This window comes from Chionomys nivalis, chromosome 3 (genome assembly GCF_950005125.1).
Source record: "Chionomys nivalis chromosome 3, mChiNiv1.1, whole genome shotgun sequence".
NCBI lineage: Eukaryota > Metazoa > Chordata > Mammalia > Rodentia > Cricetidae > Chionomys > Chionomys nivalis.
The window spans coordinates 106650026-106670486 of record NC_080088.1 but is presented as its reverse complement, the minus strand read 5'-3'; the positions used below and the strand labels follow the sequence as shown (position 1 = coordinate 106670486).

General features: G+C 48.2%; 1 protein-coding gene across 2 annotated transcripts in view; it reads left to right on the top strand.

The window, feature by feature from the left end:
- Tmem132c (transmembrane protein 132C) overlaps positions 1–20461 on the top strand; it is a 307153-nt gene that overhangs the window by 207811 nt on the left and 78881 nt on the right. For both annotated transcript variants that reach the window (XM_057766129.1, XM_057766127.1), the window contains exon 3: positions 4891–5037. In XM_057766129.1, coding sequence (XP_057622112.1) covers positions 4891–5037 — 147 coding nt within the window. The remainder of the gene's footprint in view (positions 1–4890; positions 5038–20461) is intronic.

Genomic DNA, 20461 nt, shown 5'->3' with positions numbered 1-20461 from the left:
GCCTCTGCCTTGTAATGTCAGTTGGTCTTACATCTCCTAGGAGCCCCACCAGGTGGGCAGCTGCAGTGGGGGCTTGCTTCTATCCTCGCATGCTGGCATCTGGGCCAGTTCTCCGGGGCAGCTGTGACTCATGGGTGGCTAACATGTAGTGATAGTTTGTATGTGCTCTAACAAATAAAGCTTGCCTGAGGATCAGAGTGTAGCACGAGCCACTAATTAGCCACAGAGGCCAGGCCGTGGTGGCACGCACCTTAAACCCAGCACTTGGGAGCCAGAGGTGGGTGGATCTCTATAAGTTCAAGGCCACCCTGGGGTACACTAGACTAATTCAGTCTCAAAGAGAAAGAGTCCTGGCGGTGGTGGCTCACATCTTTGATCCCAGGACTAGGGAGGTGGAGACAGGAAGTAATATGATTGGGTGGAGAGGGGAATGTAAGGCAGGAGGAGACCAGAGCTCAGGATTTAGTCTGAGCTTTCATAGAGATGGCATTCAGTCTGAGGACTTGCAGAGATGGGATACCCCATTCGGGCTGGAGATTTCACAGAGGTAAGAGCTAGTGGCTGGCTGCTCTGCCTCTCTGATCTTTCAGCTTTCACCTCCATTAGGGGTGATTAGATATTAATCTGACTCTGGGTTTTTATTATGAAGACGAATTAGAATTGCATTACACTAACACCTTGGGAATGTCTTCTCTTCTGATGCAGAGGGAAGTGGAACACAGGCATCAGCATGTGTTTCCCTTGGGGCTATGTAACCAAAGCAGTGATGGTTAATAGTGTCAACCTGACAGGGTGTAGACTCACCTAGGAGGCATGCCCGGAAGGTTACTTCTAGACTAGGCTAACTGATGTGGGAAGACCCACTCTGAATGTGGGTTGGTACCATCCCATGTTACGCACAAAAAAGAGAAAGTGAGCTGAGTACCAGCATTCATCTCTTACTGCTTCCTGAGTGGAGATGGCATGGGACCAGCCGCCTCACACTCCTGCCACTGATGGACTGTACCCTCAAACTGTGAGCCAAACACTCCCTTCCCTTAAATAACTGTCATTGGTATTTAAGTCCCAGCAATGAGAAAAGTAACTAATGCAGGCATTGTCCCGGCATTTCTCCTTGGTGAGTGGCAGCCATGTTTACCTGCACACGGATGTGGGTTCTCCTGCTGGGACCTTTGCTTCCAGCTTCCCCTTTGTGAGGACACTAACTGTTTAAATCTGGCCCACCTTTATGACCTCTTTTTAACTTGGTTCTGTCCACAAAGACTTTTTACTCCTTTGTATGTGTGTGTGGCAAGCATGTGATCATGTGTGTTTTTTGTATGTGTGTGGACATATGTATGTGGGTATCTGTGCATGTATGTGCACATCCATGTGAAAGCCGGAAGTTGTTCTCAGCTTGATCCATCTTCCATCTTATTCACCGAGACAAGGTCTCTCAAACCCAGAGCTTGCCAATAATGGCTGCAGTTCCCCCCTCTCCCTGCTCCCAAGACCCTTTATGAATGAGACCACACTCTGAGGATCTGGAGCTCAGACTCCAGCATGTGCTAATGGGATGGACAGTGCACTCCAGACAGCTCCTGATTACATGGTTTTATTTCCTGGCATATTCTGTCTGAGGTTTAGATCTGGGTCCCCAGGGCCCAAGACTGAGTGGTACCCAAAAATATCCTCGTGCCTCACAGAGGTTCATATATCCCAGCAGAACTCAGCAGCTTTTAGAGGAAGCGTTACACAACGAGGTTACAAATGACCGGAGGGAGATAACTCGGGGTGGAAATTAGCCGTTCAATGTTCAAAATGTGTACTGAGCATCGATTTTCTCTAAGAACACTTAATCACCCCTTATTACATATTGGGAAAAGACGGATAAAGCTATTGTTTCTAACCAGCAAGAACTGAGCAAGATTGCCGGCTATGAACATGCAGGATGGATGGGGGAGCCCAGCATAGGTACCTACAGTGAGGCTGGGTGTACCACCAAGGTGAGGCCCATACCTGGATGGTGTCCTGAGGCATCCCAGCACCCAGCCTGTGATGAGAAACACTGGGCTCAACATCAGGCATTGTAAACAAGGATATCTCTGAACCCCAAGGCCAGCAACAGCAGTCCCACAGATCAAGGGACATGGAACCAGGATATAGTCTCTGTTGGGAGCAGATGATGTAAGAGAAATACCTGCAAGTGATTGGAGCTGAGTCCCTTACCCCAGTCTGTGTGGCTCCAGTCCACTCATCCACGCTGGGAAAGCCAGCCTTGGTCTGGTCATCTCACTCAAAGCCAGGCATCTCCAATGAAGAATGTCACATTTCACCATCTTCAGTGAAGATTTTGCAAGCCTCCACTTGCAAAATTTTCAGTCCTTGGAGCCGAGCTGCTTTTCTCCCCTGCTCAGCCTGTGGAATAGATTTAAACACCCATTGCTCTCACCCAAAAAAGTGATCTATGTTCACTAAAAGCTCTTGGTCTTCTTTACCTCAGTGACAAGCTCTCCAGCTCTCTGACTTGAAACCACCCAGCACCCAGACCACCAGGGTTCTCCAGTTCGTGTGAACTGCAGGGGGTGGAATACATGTAGCTTTGCTGAAATCTAGAAGCTCAAGCAAAGTTCAAATGCACCCATAGCCTGTTTCCAGCTGGGTCACATGGCATGAAGCCTTACTTCCCAGCAGCAGAGAGAGGTGCCAGGGCTGTGAGCACCCAAGAGTGTCAGTTTCTCTGCTAGGAAGGATGGGACTGTCGCGTGAAAACGACCTTTAAATATCTCCCGTCAAATGCATCTTCATCTTTTTGTACTAAATGTGCTTAACACATCGATTTAATATAAAACTTAAAGTGTGTGTTGTGTGTGTGTGTGTGTTTATGTGTGTGTGTTGTATACAGATCCCCAAGAACTAGAGTTACAAGCAGTTACAAGCTGCATATGGGTGCTGGGAAACAAACCTGGGTCCTCTACTAGAGCATCCAGACTCTAACAACCTCTCCGACTCTACAGCCCTGAGCTGTATTTTTTTCCCCTTGGTTTCCTCTATGTTTGGTTCTTACTCATTCCCAAACTCTCCTCTAACTGATCAGATCTCGTGGCATACTCATTGGGATCACAGAAGTTAGGAATCTCATTGTCTGGCTATCATTAGTTTCCTTCTCTGTGCTGAAATTTTGCCTCCTTGAGAGAGGAAGTTAAGAAACATATCTGGCTTGGGAAGCTGGAAAGCTAGAGGATTCCCAGAGCTGGTCCCCAAGTTTACAAATCAGTGACAACGTCTGGGGAAGAGGAGACTCTTGAGTGGAGCTGCCTGCAAGCTGAGAGCTCCAGGGACACAGCTTGCATGAGTCCATCCCACACTCTGTGGGGTGGGGGTGATGATTGAAGCCATTTTTGAGTCACCCATGCTCCTGTCCGTCACCCCAATAAACTCACTGGCTCATGAATCTTTTTCTTTGTCTGTCATGGGTGCTTTATCTGGAGTGAACAGACATTTGTCTGCAAAAAGTCACACAGCATCGTTGCTGAGAGTCTCCTAGGTTCTCCCTGCACTGTGCCCCCATACCTGTCTCTCTGAAGTTCCCTGTGTCCCTCCACTTCCTCCCTGGCTACATGGAGCACCTCCCATGTGGTTTCCCAAGCATGACCATAGAGAGTATATGTTTTGAAGACTCTAATGTGTGGAGACACTGGATCTGTAACTAGGCTGGGCACAGAGCTCGGGTCTGAAGTCCCTTCTGCTCAGATTATTCTAGTCACTTCTATGAGGCTGCTGTGGACCCAGACCCCACTCCCAACTCCCGATCCATCATTGAAGAAACTCCAGGCAGGAACCTGATGGCAGCCCCTCTTGCCATTCCACACAGTATTATCCTTAACCAGGGTACTCACTTCACAGACAAAGAAACATGGCAGGAACCGTGGAGCATACTGACTGTGGGACGGCGAGTTCATGCTCAGCTGGCAAGCTTCCTTGTATAACTCAGGATCACCCTCTCAGTGCCGCTCACAGTGGGCTGGGCTCCCCTACACCCGTTAATAAGTACAGGTTCCCCAGCTATGTCCACAGCTCAATGGGATCCTTCAAGTTTCTCAACTGACGCTTCTGGACGACTCTAGGCTGTTTCTAGTTGACAGTTAAAGTTAACCAGGACGACCTTTTCCTCTCTAGCTCCCCTCTGAGTAGATAGTGTTTGAATATGCACTGATCATGTGACTTGTTATTGTCCATTGTACACATAGTCTACTGATCTCTTCTAGTCTGAAGATGGAAGATCTTTTAGAAGTTTCGCAAACTAATTCGTAAGCCATCCTCCTGGATTTTCTCCTGCAGCTCCCTGCCCTTGATAGTCACATATTAAATTCCCATGCCACTTTCTGAGTCATTCCCTCCTGTGTCTTCATGCTCTTTGTCTTTAGTTCTGTCCCACATCTTTCTTTAAACTCCATGCTTGGGCGGCTAGAGAGATGCCTCAATGGTTAAGAGCGCTGTCTGCTCTTGCAGAGGACGTGGGTTCAATTCCCAGCACCTACATGGTGGCTCACAGGCACCCCTCACTCCAGCTCTAGAGATCTGATGCCTTCTTCTGGTCTCCTTGGGCACTACACTCTGTGCACTTACCCACACATAAACTTACTACCGGTGAATGATTTCTTTACCTTCTTGGTAGATCGATATGCTGGAATCATGTATGACTTTCTGGTGTGGTTGAGGGAATGTCCTAGAATGTTCCAGCAAGTTCTATGACTCACAAGCCTTGGGAGAAGGCTTTGCTTCCTCTTCCACATGTGGTCCCAGTAGGGCCACCGCCCCGTACACTTTGACGGCAGCAGCTGAATCAGGCCCAACACCTCTGAAAGCTCGTCTGACACTGTGACCCTTTCTCACCCCCTCCATCCACAGAGCCAAGGTGAAGAAGGGGGTGAACATTCTGAGCGCACAGACCAGTGATCCTCGGCAGTGGGATGTGAGACAGGAGGTAGGCAATGGAGGGAAGCACACCACCACCTCTGTGGCTTGCCAGCGCCTGGGCCCTGGGACGCGCAATAGGTAAGTAGCCCCTCCAGGGCACTCTGATTTTGCATCCAGTTTTGTCTGGCTTCATTTTGACCACCGCTGGTCCAGATGTTAAACCCAGGACCTAATGCTCGCTGGGGTACCAAATAACCAACGATGTGTGTCCGCCTGTGTGGTTTCCAGCCTTGTGCTCCTTGAGCATTGGAAAAGAAATGACGTCACTCCCCACTTTGTCACCTGAACTTGTTTCTGTAAACTATCAGAGGGTGCTGTGACAAAATGCTCAGTCCTTGCACCCATGTTAGATTTAGTCACTGGTGAGGAGGGATGGAGGGAAGGGGACGATAAACTGGGATGCTACGGAGAGGCTGTGCGAGGCTCTCCATAGACACTGTGGGTTACCCCTGAAGGTGGTTGTTTTATGGCTATGAGACCAGTACACCTCCTGCTTTCGAAATCAAAACTCAGGCACTTGAAGGCATCCTCTTACCCGCTGCTAGGATGTGGGCTCATCTCCTTCCAGGGTCTCGCATACACAATCTCCATATACAAAATATCCATAGTAAGTTACTTGTCTTAGAAGTTTAGGCTTTTAGTATCCACTTGGGGTTTTACGATGGGTTTGTTTTCATTCATATAAGAGACATTTCATTTTGACTTTAAGTACTTCTTACAAACAGTATTAATGGCTACATAATATCCCACCATAAGCCTTTTTAACTTAACACAGGTAAACATACTGTGCTTTTGCTAATCAAGGTTGTTTCCAGGTTTGAGTCATCCAGACCAGCGATTCTCAATCTGTGGGTCACGACCCCTTTGAGGGTGGGGTCAAGCAATCTTTTTACAGGGGACGCCTAAGCTTAAGACTCTTGGAAAATACAGATATTTGCATTATGACTCAAAGCAGTAGCAAGATTAAAGTTATGAAGTAGCAATGAAAATAATCTTATGTTTGGGGTCACCACAATATGAGGAACTGTATTAAAGGGTCACAGCATTAGGAAGGTTGAGAACCACTGTCCCAGATAATGCTAAACAGTGAGCTTCTTTCCACAAAAATCTCTCTTTGGTACACAAGGAAAACAGAAAACTGAAGTGGGTTTTCTAGCTTGGGTTTCTGTTGCTGTGATGAACACCGTGACCAATGCAACCCAAGAAAGAAGAGCGAGTGTTTATTTGGCTTCCAGATGACACACTATCACTGAGGGAAGTCAAAACAAGAACCCAAACGGTGCAGGAACCTGGAGGCAAAAGCTGATGCAAAAGCCATGAAGGGTGCTTCTTACTGGCTTGCTCCTCATGGCTTGCTCAGCCAGCTTTCTTATAGCATGCAGAACTACCTTGCCCAGGCGTGGCACCACCCACAGTGGGCTGGGACCTCCCACATCAGTCATCAATCAAGAAAATGCTGCCACAGATAGTCAGTCTGACATAGGCAAGCACTCCACGGAAGAGGAAGTCACCCTCTTCCTAGGTGACTCTAGTTTGTGTCAAGCCCACAAAAACTAACTGGCACAGTGCACACCTCCTAATGCATATTGTGTTCAACCCTGTCTTAGTCACCACTGGCGGAAGAGTGTTAAGTCGTTGTGAAAGCTGTATCTAGAAGAATGGCTACTAATCTGTGGGGTGGGAAGAAATGGAAGGGACAGAAAGGGGAGGCTACTGGGTGCGGTAAGGTATGCTTGGAGTACATTGTATACTGATGCAAATGGTTTTGAGTTTGTAAGGCACGTGGTTTGTTCGCATTAACAGAGAAACTGATAACATTCAATGTGGGCTCCAATCTCTTTTTAGGAGACATTCAGGCCGACTTGTGTGCTGTCTAGCTGGAATAGAGCTTGGTTTCCCTGTGCTAGCTTGCATGCAATTGCTTAGCAAAAGAATTGCTTTGCCAACTGAGTGACATAGAATTCCTTCATTAAAAATTGAAAACCCTTCTCCATTTGGCATCCCAGCTGTTTCTCTGACACATTTAGTTTTTGCGTAGGTCAGTAAAACACAGCCACAAGAGTTGACAGGTTCCTGTGAGCTGTCCATAGGTTGGTGGTACCTGACTTCAGCGCTACTGGCATCTCCAATGTCCGAGCTTTCATTTTTGAACGGCAAGTGTTAATATGAATGGCGTACCACGTGGCATTCCCTTTTAGGCACACAGTATACAGTCATTTTGTTGTTGTTGTTTTGTTTTGTTTTTCTCTCAGAAGTGTGTTCTCTTGTTAGGGCCCTCTTGGCCTCTCCTCTCAGTGCACTTTCCTGAAGAAATTTAGATGCAGGAAAGGAAGGTAAAGTCACGGGACATGTCTAAATTGACCCTTAGGATGCTGCTGTTAAGCAAAACTACTCCACTTTGTTTATGGGTGCTCTATTCGTGAGTCCAGGGGACCCTCTTCAGCCCCCGCCTTCAACACCCAACCATGAAAGACAGCCGTCATGCTGAATAGCTCCTGGCTTCAGCCTTGGCCATCCCCATGGTGACCCCTGGAAGAATTTTGGAGCACACCTCAGTGTCTCAGTCTTTAACCTTGCAAAACTCATGGCCAGAAAGAAACGTGTGCCTAGGCCCTTAGTTATAGGGGAGATCAGAGCACAAATTAAGCCTTCCTCGTTGGTTTCATGTAAAATCTAATTACAACAGACAATTAAGGAAATGAAAGCAGGCGTGTTAATTAACAGATAGTGAGTTTACATGTGTAAATAGTTCTTTGTATTAGACACAGGTTGAGAGCTCTTGAATGGCTGATGAGATATTTGCTGAAAATGCTGAAGAGCCACGTGGTCAGCCCTGTGTGTTCCAGGGTCACAAGCAGGTGTGTGTGGTAGAGGGAACTTGGCTATGCCTGCCTACTCTCAGTTTCAATAAGTGACGTCTGAGAAAGTGATCTGCCTCCGTTGGCACCCTTGCTATGGAAGGACCGATACCATCAGTGTGCGCAAACGCCCATCCCAGACTGTAACAGCGAGGACCTCACAATAGCTGCCACTCAGCCCCAGGGACAGTATTTATACAGCAAGGGCCTGGCACACACCGTGAAACAGCCACCAGCTGCTGGAGAGCCTTGCCATCTGTGCAACACTAATATGGGTCCCCCTTCACACCCATTCCTCACTTGGACCCGTAGAAAGCACTGTGAGGCTTCCCACCCTATGCTGGGTAGGTACCGCTGAGTGAGAGCCACACCTGATCTCAAGTACCCAGAGTGTGTGGAGCTCTTGAGCCAGCTCCCTGCAGTTCACCCAAGGCATTAGATTTGTCTGTTACTGTAGATCAAGTCATCCACAGACTTGGACCTTAAAACAATATACCTTTTAAAATGTGTATATGGATGTGTGCGTGTGTGTGTGTGTGTGTGTGTGTGTGTGTGTGTGTGTGTGTGTAAAGGCCAGAAGATGATCTTGGTTCTTGTTCCTCTAGTAACCATCCATCTTGTTTGAAACAGGGTTTTTCACTGGCAAAGTAGCTGACTGGACAGCAAGCCCCAGGGATCATCCCATCTCCTTATCCCCAGGAGATTGCTGGGATTACAAGCACATGCCACCATGCCCACCCTTTTTTGCATTATTCCTAGAGATCAAGCTTAGACTCTTGTGCTGAGTCAACCCCCACCCCCAGCCCCATCAGCATATCCTTATAGCCTCTGAGTAGCTGCATAGCCTACCAGAATCTTCTGCTCCAGGTCTCAAGGAAGGTACCCATTCAAGTATCATCCAGAGTCTAAAGCATCATGTAAAAAAGGGTCATTCAGGGAAGGGTCCTTGTCTCTGCTTGTAGATGATTGTCCTGATCAGACTTTTTGTCACCTTGACTCAGGCCAGGGTCATCTGAGAAGAGAGAACTTCAGTTGAGTAAATTCCTCCATCAGATCAGCCTATGGATAAGTCTCTTACAGCATGAGAAGATGTGGCCTCTGTCATTCATTATGTCTCGACATTGCCCTGGGTCTTTATGTTCATCCCTTGTTGCTGTAAAAAGTCACGATGGGTGCAATGCCTTAAAATGACATAAGTTTATCATCTGAAACTTCTTGAGCCACAATACAAGTGGCGTCACTGGAATAGATACAGATGTCAACAGGGCTGCAGGCACAGTCTCCTTGTCTTCTGGAGCCTGCCATTCTGTTTCCTGGCTTGTAGCAGACTCTCACCTACAGAGCCAGCCTCAGTCAGTAATCTCTGTTCCGAGCTTCAGGAAACCCTAATGTATACACATATCCCCAAGTCTCCTGCCTCCTACTTTGACCTCCAAGATCTCCATGATGCCATCAGATCCCCACTAAAAGATCCAGACTAACCCCCATCCCTTTCAGCCCACCTTAAAACCATTGGTTGCACTTCACCTGCAAAGATGCTTGCCTTTCAAGATAGCGTAGTTATCACTCACAGAGATATGTTCATGAACTCACTTTCTGAAGCAAAGAGCCTGCAGCACGTCAGTCCCTGAGACGCTGGAAGGGGACACCTGGATCAGGGGTGGAACTCAGGTCAACTGCTTCTGCATCCACAGTGCCCACCAGAGAAGCACCTGGACCTCTGAGGAAGACTGACAGGAAAAATTCCCCCATGCCTAATGCTGTCCTGAACACCGGAGCTGGCCTCCCTCGCCAGCCCAGCAGAAGCAGACAGCCCTCATCGGGACATGGATACCAAGTATTCTTGCTTCAAGGACAAACTCAGTCAATTATCTGAGGATCCTGTTGGCACAGAATCCCCCCATCTTCGTGATTTGTGGCTGCCTGCGGGAGCCTCTCTGTAGGACGCTGGATGGTAGCTGCTGAAGGAGCTCAGAGTGCTTTGTGCCTTCTTTGGCTCTTGCAATGTCCCTCGTGAGTGTCAGCAATTAGGAGAGCTGCCCATTGGAGCCATGGAAGCTGCAGCTGTGTCTCCAGATCTCAGTCACATCCCAGAGTTCTGGCTCCTGAAAGAGGATTTGCTGGAGCTAAGGGGGGGGGGGGGGGGGACCATCAGCAGAGTGCTTGCTGCCTAAGCGTGAGGATTTAGGCACAGTGGCCTGCACCTATAATCCCAGTGCTTCCTGACCAGTCAGCCTAGACCAACTGGGAAGCCCACACACCAGTAAAAGACTAATGCTAAAAAAGAAAAAAAGAGAGAGAGAGAGAGAAAAGAAAACTAAGGTGGACCCAGTGAGAGAGTTCAGTGGGTAAAGGCACAGGCACTTGCTGCCAACCCTGATGACCTGAGTCCAATCCCCCAAAACTTGCATGGTAGAAGAAAACACACACAAGTTTTCTGCTGACATCCACACACAGAGAGAGACAGACAGACAGGCAGGCAGACAGACAGACAGACAGAGACACTGGGAACCTGACCCAAATATGAACCCAGCACTGGCGTGTGATAGGCCATTAGGCCATACACATATGGCCACCTTGTAATGATGCTTGGTAGTGTGTGGGTGAAGAAGGGGAATTACTAGAAACTCACTGTCTCTCTGTCCATGGTCTCTGCACATCCTGTCACCTCTCGTCTACAACAAGGCTCTATCGTGATAATAAGTCTAAACTGGATTTAATACATCCGCTCTCATGAGGGTATGTCCCTCCCAGGATCTCACTTAGACTTATAAATATGTGGTTCCCAAGTACAATCACAGCAGGGTAGGGGCTCCAGTATATGAAGGGGGGGGTCACCATCTAGTCCCCAGCTGTGAGATTGCCCTCACATCCTACAGGGCTCTCGCTGAGCTCCAGCACAAGCACCCATTTGGCCCACTCTCGCAGGTCACTGGAAAGACACTGGGGGGGGGGGGGGAGTTGTCTTCCTGGGAGGTCAGGTGTGGGATGTGAAAGCCGAGTTCGGTCTCCATACTTGGACAATACCACACAGTGCAGGACACCGGAGCAAGCTCACCATAGGAGCAGGTGAGAAACTGGGACTTTAAAAAAAAGACAGCCCTCGCTGGACCTCTTTCCTGTGTTGTGGCTGTTTCCTTCTCTCTTGCTTCCCATTTTCTCCTGGAAAGAAAATAAAGACCCTTCCTTAATTCACCTCAATCAAATGATTCCCCATCCCAAAGTTCACGTCTGGTAACCCCAACGTGGGACTCAGGATCGGAAGCGCCCCCTACTGCCTCCTCTGGGGAAGTGACCTCTTAGATGGAGAGATGGGAGAGAAAGCTTGCTTGGGGGAACTCAGGAAGATGATATGGAGCACTAGCTCCCCTTGCTCCACCAACGAACTGTGGAATTCAGGGAGCCAAATCCTTTTGCCAGCATCTCCCAGACCCAGGAAGAGAGCTTGTACCCGAGCCATCTATTTATTCTGTGTTCCTCCCCCTCTTCCCTTTTAAGCATCCTGAACATCTCTGCTCTCAAACAGAGCCAGCTACCAACCTATAAGAGAATCTTTCATACTTAGAGTGTGAAGCCAACACAGCAATTAACACTCGGTCCCAATCTTTCCCCGATCAGAGCTGCACGGCTCTAACTGTGTAGGGCAAGAGGCAGAGGCCTCTGTGTGGCTTCAGGGAAAGAGTGTGAAGCTATGGGGGTGTGCAGACAGCAGTGAACCTGAATCTGAACTCATTCTCCTGGCCCTTTCTGCATTCCTTCCTTCAGAAACATCCTGCACCTACTTTTCTTCTCCATCTTCTAAGTCTGTTCAGACTGCAGTGTCCAGGACAGCCCCACGTAAGCAGCTAGGGATCAATTAGGCAAGTGCTTGGTCTGACCTGGAAGAATGACCTCCAGGTGGCAGAAAGAAGAGGGAAGCTGGCTCCCCTGGACTCCAGTGTGGGATTTTCATCTGAAAACATGCTCCTGCCCTGAGCATTTCCTAAGCCTTGCTTTATACAGCTGTTCTTCAGGGGAAATGGCCAAGTGCAAGGCTGTTTTTAAAAACGGTAGGTGTTCCCCGAAATGAATGGGGTCCAGTTGATGAGGTCTGGTTGCTGGAAGATGTAACCTCTGAGGTTATGATCCAGCTGGCATGCACTGTGGGTCACAGTGCCTGCTGCAGGAATCGTGACCCAGCCACACACTTGTTCCCAGCAGAACACCTTGACGTAAGACAGCTCTCTTCGGCACTTGGAATTTCCTTTTAGGTTCAGCTGTTAAAGCATTACTGTTAAAAGCTGTCTACCGAGCAAGCACACTGCCTTAAAAGCACACACTGCAGTAACAGGATTACTCTGTGTGTTTCTTAGCACTCGACAGCACCAGAACAGGCCCCCATGTAGTCCTTGGGGATTGGCATTTTACAAAAAGTGCACATTGTTTCACTAAATCTTTCCGACAGCCTCCACAGTCAAAGTCACGTGATTAAGCAGGCAGATAAAGACAGAAGGTGCTTAGAAGGAGCAGGCACCCAAACGGCATGTGTAAGTGAGTGCCTGCAAGTGTTTTCTTTCAAAAATAGTTTTAATGTGTGCAAATGGTTGGAGAAGGAGGTGCCTTAGTTGTGGAATTAAAAAGGAGAAGATGCAAACACAATCAAAATATAAAAACCAGGGCCAGGGAATGACTTGGTGGTTGAGAGTGCTTGCTTCCCTTGTGGAGGACCTGGGTTTGTTTCCCACCACCCACATGGCAGCTCACAACTGCCTGTAACTCTAACTCTAGGGGATCTGACTCCCTCTTCTGGCCTCTATGGTCTCCTGAACACACATGGTGTACATACCCGCACATAGCAACACACCTATACACATAATTTTAAATAAATAAATCTTAGCTGGATGGTGGTGACACACACCTTTAATCCCGACACTCTGGAAGCAGAGGGAGGTGGGTTTCTGCAAGTTCGAGGCCAGCCTGGTCTACAAAGTGAGTTCCAGGACAGCCAGGGTTGTTACACAAAGAAATCCTGTCTAGAAAATAAATAAATAAATAAATAAATAAATAAATAAATAAATAAATAAAGGGAGTGGCTCCTTTATTTTAAAAAAAAAATGCTAGCAGAAGGCCATATGCTTGGAGAGAGAGAGAGAGAGAGAGAGAGAGAGAGAGAGAGAGAGAGAGAATGAATGAATGAATATGAATGAATTGCCCAAGCCTGGTGACCCAGTCTGAATGGAACAAGGCTGAAGGAAGAAACTGGGAGCTAAGGATGTGTTGAGAGAAGCAGGCAGGGGTTGTAGTGATGCAGGTGTCCAGAACTTGTTCCAGAATAGCCCAGAGAACTCAAGAGACTCCAAAAGGAACCCACTTTTACCTGCAGGGTTCCTTCTTCATCAAGGGTGGCAACCCCCTTTTGGAAGGGGGCATTATAGGGATGTTCCACAGCTCCTGTCCTGCACATCTAAGCTGCAGAGCTAGGGAGGGGCTCAGCCCCAGGGAAGCTTGCTCTTGGAACATTAGGACCACGGACAGGTGTCTCAAGCATGGAGGGACTTTTGTGCCGCTAGGAGGTGAATGGAATATACCTGCTTCCACTCTGGGACCATGACAGGGGGAAGACAGGCTGCATGTGCCTAAACAGGTGTGCCTTTCAGGTTCTAGGGCCTCCCAGGTGGGAATGCATGGCGCCCTGTGTGACCAGAGCACCAGGCTTTTCTAGAGCAGCTGAAAACCCACATTGTCATATCAAATCTACCACAAACATTTGCTTTTTTTTTATTTATTTTTTTTTGAGTCAGTGTCTTGTCAAGTAGCCCAGACTGGCCTGGACTCACTGTGTGTCTCATGCTGGCCTTAAACATTTCTTCATCCCCCTGAGGGCTGGGATTAGATAAGCGCTTCCGACACACCCAGCCGCTCACAGTTTGAAAATCAGCCACGCTTGTCCAACAAAAGGCTCATTGTTCAGGAAGATGGTCCTGCAGTCGGTAAACCCTATGCAAAAGTAGCCAACCAGGCTCCTGCCACAATAGAGCCCGTATTCTTCAGGAAGTTGATTATCTGTAACTTCCAGGGAAGGAGATTGCCCCTGAAAAGTCGTCCTGGAACAAGACTCTTGCCAAGCAAGGGACTTAAGAAATGAGGCCAGCGCCTTCGAAGGCTGAGCCACGTTCATTTTCCAGCACAGGATCCTTCCTAAATAGAATGAATCATACAGACGTCCCTTCTTTTCCAGCAGAATTGTAAAGGTGTGTCGTCTCTGCTCCCTCTTTCCCAGCCATCTACAGCTTTACCGACATCAGTGGCACCAGGACCATGCATGGAGCAGGTGCTTTCTTCCTACCCACCTTCCTCGTGTTGAGTGACAAGTCAGCTAAGTTCTCAGGGAATCTTGAGGGTAGACCTTCTGAGGTCCCAGTGCCTCTAAATAACACAGCATGAATCCCATGTACCTCTCCCCTCTGCCTCCAGCAGCAGCAGCTGCTGCCACCCCCATCCCCTTAACTCAAGAGCGTAAAACTTCAGGGACTATATGCTGCAGGGGAATGATGTAAATCAGGCAGATGATAAACGAGAAGGGTTTTTCAGAAAGCAAAAATCATTGAAAATGGTAAGTAAAATACCTATTAGCATCCATTTAAGCAGTCTCAATTGCCTGCCTTAGAGCTAGCTGTAGGAAGTTATTTGGTTTTTGTTTGTTTTGCTTTTCGTTTTTGTGAAGGATGCTAGAATGTGAGTGAGCTTGGGACTGCTTACTGGAAACAGCAGTTTAGGGAACGATATCATAAAATAATCTGCTTTCTCCCAAGGGACATTGTCTGCCCTATGTCCTCTCTCAGAAACAGCAAACAACCACACACTAAGCTCTCCATCTCAATGGCATGTAGGTACATCCTGGCCTCTCAAAGAGAGACGTGTGCCCACGCCACACCCAAGCATATAGCAGGCTTGTGTGGACCTTCAAAACAGGTGCGCGTCTGGATGAACAAGCTGTGTAATTTTTGGTATAGCCTTCCATCCCTCCTACTTTAAGCATACATTGGACTACCGGCTTCCTGAACTCTGGGGAGGTTTGGTACAGAGTGAAAGGCTAGCATGGTAGAGGCCATTGATGTGCCCCTGTCCTTTGTAGAGAGTCAATCTTTTAAGAGGATTAGCCAGAGACACCTGAGTGTGGGTGCTGGGAGAAGTGAGAGACATGCTATCAAAGAGTCGTAGCTCAGGATAATGTCTGGGGTCTGTGGGATCCACAGGGGCTTCTCAAAGGTTGGTGCCATGCAAGCCCTGTGGTTCATCGTCTGGTCAGACTCGCTAGCCCCCGATTAAATGGGATGTGTCTGCAGAGATACTGGGGACTGGCTGAAGCCAGTGTTCATGGCCTGGCACCTGTGGAACTCAGTGTGGGAAGCCTGGAACACGATCGCTGTTGCCTGAGCACACACGGTGTCAGCATAGCTGGCTTTTGAATGGCAGGCTTGAGGGTGTGGCCCAGTGGGTGGAGGGCTGGCCTAGCATGCGCTACACATAAATAGGACCTTATAGCGCATGCCTAGCCTCTCAGCACTTGGAGGTAGAAGCTGGAAGATCAAGCCTACTACCATCCTCAGCTTCATAGTGAGGTTAAGGTCATGGGTTGACTGCTGTTTTGTCACCAGGCCATGTACCTTTCTTCTTCTCACTCCTTGCTGGGAGGTCATATCTGGCCCTCACCCATTGGAACCCGACAGGCCTCTGATTGGCTAATATTCCTCAACAGAAGTGACACCATATGACTTCTGAAGCTGATCTGCAAAAGAACCTCAAGCCCACATCTAGGTAGTCTGATCACCCTGAGGCCTCCATGGTGGGAGGAAGTCTAGTCATACACTATGAACAGACCCCAGGGAGGAGCCTTAAGCTTTTTAAAGGAAAAAATGGCATCCCACTAACTCCCCCACCTCATTCCTTCAGCCCCTGCTCTATCTGGAGTCCCTACCTGATCATGGCAGGGGTTGTGGGGGCTGGGGGTATAGGAGGAAACAACCCTAGAGCCCAGCTTCCCTGAAGCCCCAGGGCGAGGGCCTCACCTGAGGCCATCCGTTGCTTCCATGTCACTGTGACCATCATGCCTGACAGAACCAAATGAAGAGAACAAAAGGCCTCCTAGGCTTCTCGGCTTCAGAAGGTTTGGGTCCATCGTGACAGAAGCTGCGGTAGAGTTCCTGGTGCGTGCTTATGGCCAAGACACCTCGTTTCATGACAGACAGGAAGCAAAGGGGTGAAAGCAGAGCCAGGGCTGGACTTTTCCCCTCAAGGGCCTAACCCCAGTAACCTACCTAGGCCCCCCGACCTCCTTAAAGTTTCTCAATCTCCCAACAGAGGGCCGCCTGCCCCCATCAGACTTGCCCAGTTAGTGTTTGTGCGCACACAACTGTCTCCCAGTCCCCAGGGGCTCCTTAACTCTTGACCCTGGTTTCAGTAGCTGCTCAGCTCTAGATTTTGCCTTATCTCTGCCTCTTCAGCACTAAGATGACAAGAACACACTGCTGAGACCTGTTTTATTTTGTTTTGTTTGTTTTGTTTGATGTGGGTTCTGGGTGAGGGGGAGTTCACTCGGGTCCCCATTCTGGCACAGAAAGCACTTTATGGACTGAGCCAGCACCCCTTCCTTCAACTAGGATTTATGGAGCCAATGGACTCTGTGTAGGACGTTCAGACATGTTATTAAAATGTTATTTCAGTTGACAAAGGCTGTACCATTTTATCAGCCTTGAAACTTGCTGGTCACAGGATGTGTGGACCTCTGCCACCCTTATTTCTCATTCCATGGGACTCAGAAACCTGCAAGGATCTAGCTGTTTCCCCAAACCTCAGACCATGAAAAAAATCTTCTTGTGTCGATTTTGAATATGTTAGATCCTCATCGGAAGGTGCCTTCATCCAACATTAGCTTTATATGAAAAATCTCAAAGTGAGGCCGGAATCATTATATCTGCATTCACTTATCAGATAATGATGGAGTGTCCGGCAAACCCTGAGGATATCGAAGCTCCCACGGCAGGCGTGCACGACAACCCTCATGACATTGATTGGTCTTCAGAAAGATAGAAAGTGATTGGATAAGCAAGTCCGCTAGAGAAATGGTGTGTGTTATTAAGTCCCATAAAGGAGCGTATTACTTAAATACGGGTCAATTGCTTGCAAGCAAGGCCTTGTTTAAAGTGGTGTGAATTAAAGAGAATCTATTTCGTGATACAAATCCAGTGCGGTTTGACTCCTTCCTGCAATGCCCTCTGCAGCTGTGCTTCTGCTGTCATGCGCTCAGGCCCCAGTAGGGGGCGTCCTGTGCTCTAGCACCCAGGATGCACTACAGGGGTATCTCCGCTGATGTGATCCAACATTGCAACTGAAAGAACAGGGCTGGCCAGGCAGAGGAGGGGGAGTCCTTTACTCTGGGGACACTTGTCTCTATCCTAACATGAACTCTTTAAAACGTCATCAACAGGATGGTGTCACCATCATGTTTTTGTTTAAAATCTTAACAGGCAAATGTCTAGAGAATAGAAATGGAGATGAAGACGACGTGGGGGGGCCACTTAGATCTGGCAACAAGCCAACATAAAGACTCACTGTGTACATGACCTTCTGGTCTCCATACTCAAAGTCTAGACACCAGAGATCAGGGACCCCAGGCACTCCTCCTTAATCACCCTACACCAGGTCCTGTCGCCTCACGCCAAACCTCCTGAAGTGACACCCAGACTCCCTAAGGTGGTAAATGCTTTGAGTCTTTGTTCGGAAGAAAAGCTAACAACACATTCAGATGGAATAATAAGAGCAGTGTGCGAAGACACGCTTCCTGCAGAGAGGTTATTTTAATAGCTTTGAATTGGTCCTCCAGACCTCACACTCTTCTCAAAGACAGAGTGACAGGTCGGGCCGCAAAGCCGTCCGTGTCTTTCCCTGGCAGCTGAATAACTCTTTCCTTTCTGTTCCCTGTCTCGCATTAATTCTTCATAAGTGGTCCTTACTATTCCGCACTTGTTCTGTCTCAAGTGCGGCATTTTCTCACCAGCAGTGTATAAATTAGGCTGGCTAAATGGCAGCGACAACTCATCCATCATGGCCTTAATTGTCTACCTTGGGAAAAGGCACTGATGCTTCAGTAAGAATAAAGTCAAGTCACCCTGGTCCTTCACGGGCTGCTGGGGCCATGTGCTCGCAGCACTCCCCGTAGGCAGGCAGCTGTCAGGGACCTAGGTGCTCACTATGTAGATGGAGGTGGGTTCCGATAATAGGGATGTTTCTGTGACCGAGGGGCAAGCCGCCTTCTCTCTTGTTCGAATGCTACATTCTCATGGCAGCTCTACCATGCAGAGGTGTCTAGTGCTCTGACTCCACCTACTTTGTTGTTCCATCACCCCCAAAGTGTAGCTAGGCTCACCTCCACCCACAATGGCTTACCTCCTCCCCCGGAGAATTCCAGCCATTCGGATTAACCTACTGAAGCAGGAAGCCTGCCTCCTCTTCTACTTAGGGGACATTGAATTTGTACCCATCATTTTTTGTTGTTGTTGTTTTTGTTTTTTGGCAACTTTAGATTAAATCTTTATTAAATACATGGATGAAACAAACAGAGTACATGACAATATTTAGTTTTTCTGGATATAAAAACTGGTATGAGAATGGTGGCTTTTTCTCAGTTAAAGAAATGTGTGAACTTTTACTTTTCTTTTTTATGTTGTTTTTAGAAGTTTTTTAAAATTATTTTTATTCTTTTTTAATTAAAATTTCCACCTGTCCCTGTTCCCCATTTCCCTCCCCCTCCTCCCAAATATTGCCCCTCCCCCCACTCCCCTTTCCCTATCCCCACTCCTCTTCTCCTCCCCCCACTCCATTCCCCCTCCCTCTCGAACAGAGCATGCCCACAGCCACACCTTGCTGCAGGAGAGGCTGGGAGATGTCAGCTCTGATCCTTGATTGCGACATTCCGAGCTATCAAGACACAGTAACTAAGGGTGTCTTCCCCAAGCAAGGCTCTAGTGATATGGAGTTTAAGTGTTGATAGTGGATCCTGTGAGGTAGAAGATCTCCAGGAATTGAATGAGAGATCAGAATTTAGGGAGTCCACTGAGGGCTGGCCAGTAAGATGCCAGTGGGGACGGGGGACAGAGGAGATGGCTCAGCAGCTAAAGTGCTTGCTATACAAATGCAAGGACCAGAGTTAGGATCCCATATATATGAATAGGACCCAAGAAATCCATGTACATGCTGGGTGGTGGGTGGGCATGGCAGCCGCCTGTAATTCCAGCCTCAGAAGGTAGAAATGGGGGTGGAAGGCAGTTCTCCAGAGCAAGCTAGCTAGCAAGATTAGCCTTATCTGTGAGCTCTGAGTTTGTCTGAGAGACCCTGCCTCCGTGAATAAGGTAGAAGAGCAATGAAGGATGATTCTTGACCTCAGCCCCAAGCCTCACATATACATGCAACCATACATATGTAAAACCAGACAAGCCATGCACACATACATGAATGCACACCACAGTAGCCATGGGAGAAAACTGGAACAGGAAGGGCATCATCGGGTCAGGAAATTGAGGGTTCTACTGCAGAGGGCACACGCGTTCTTCCGAAAGTCTCAGGCATTTGGCACAACAGTAGTGACCAGCACTAGAGGAGCTTGCGTGACTAGGGCAGTTACGGCCCCAGGGCCAAGAACTTGTCTGTGTTTCCTGGTAATAGTGTCAAGAGCCCCTGTGCATTCCTCAGACTGCCCTCCCTTTGCAGAGCATCCACCGCTGTCCCGGCATATGCTGTGTCCTTTCCGGGGCCAGGAAGGAGGTGACAGAGCAAGATCCTCGTTCTCTATGGCCTTAGAATGGTCACTGTCAACTCTCCAGGTCCCCTGTATGTATTGGTTATTTAACTCATTGCTAGGACAAAGCATCCGACAGAATCAGCTTCAGGGAGAGTGGGTTCTGGCTCATGGCGAGTGTAGTCCATCACGGTGGGGAAGCCGTGGTGGTGAGGGAAGTTGCAGCTATGGTGGCAGGGTAAAGTGGTCACATGATATCCGCAGTCTCCCTGCAGACAGAGCCGAATGCTGGTGCGCACCTCTTTTCCTTTTTGTTCATCATGAGACGCTGCCACCCACAGCTTACGTGAACTAAATCTAGAGACTTCCTTGGTCAGAGAAGCCCAAAGATTGGTCTCTGAGCACAGCTCAATCCTGTCCGATTGAGTCAGAGTGAACTGTCAGATGTTCTATAAAATGGGTGTTATTCCTATGGTAGGAAGGAAGACTTCCTAAAACCCCAGCATGGAGCATGAATCCTACCACTAGCTGAGGAGCTGATAGCTGCTGGGAGAGGAAGGTCAGTTTCCCACGATGGTGTGGCCCCTGGCCCTTTACCATGGTCCTGTGGAGACCACAGATCCAAGAGTCTATGTGTAGCATGAATTATAGTCAATGTTTGTTTTTTTTTTTTTTTTAATAGCACAAAGTTAGGTGGGTAGGGAAGGGAGAGTGGATAAGGAAGGGATTGAAAGGAGGGGTGGATAGGATAAAAATATGCTGTATAAAATTCTCAAAGAACTAATAAAAATAAAAAAAATAAGATGAAATATTTATAGACTGAAAAAAAAGTGGGACACCTAGTATATGTATTAGCGCGGAGGTTACATTT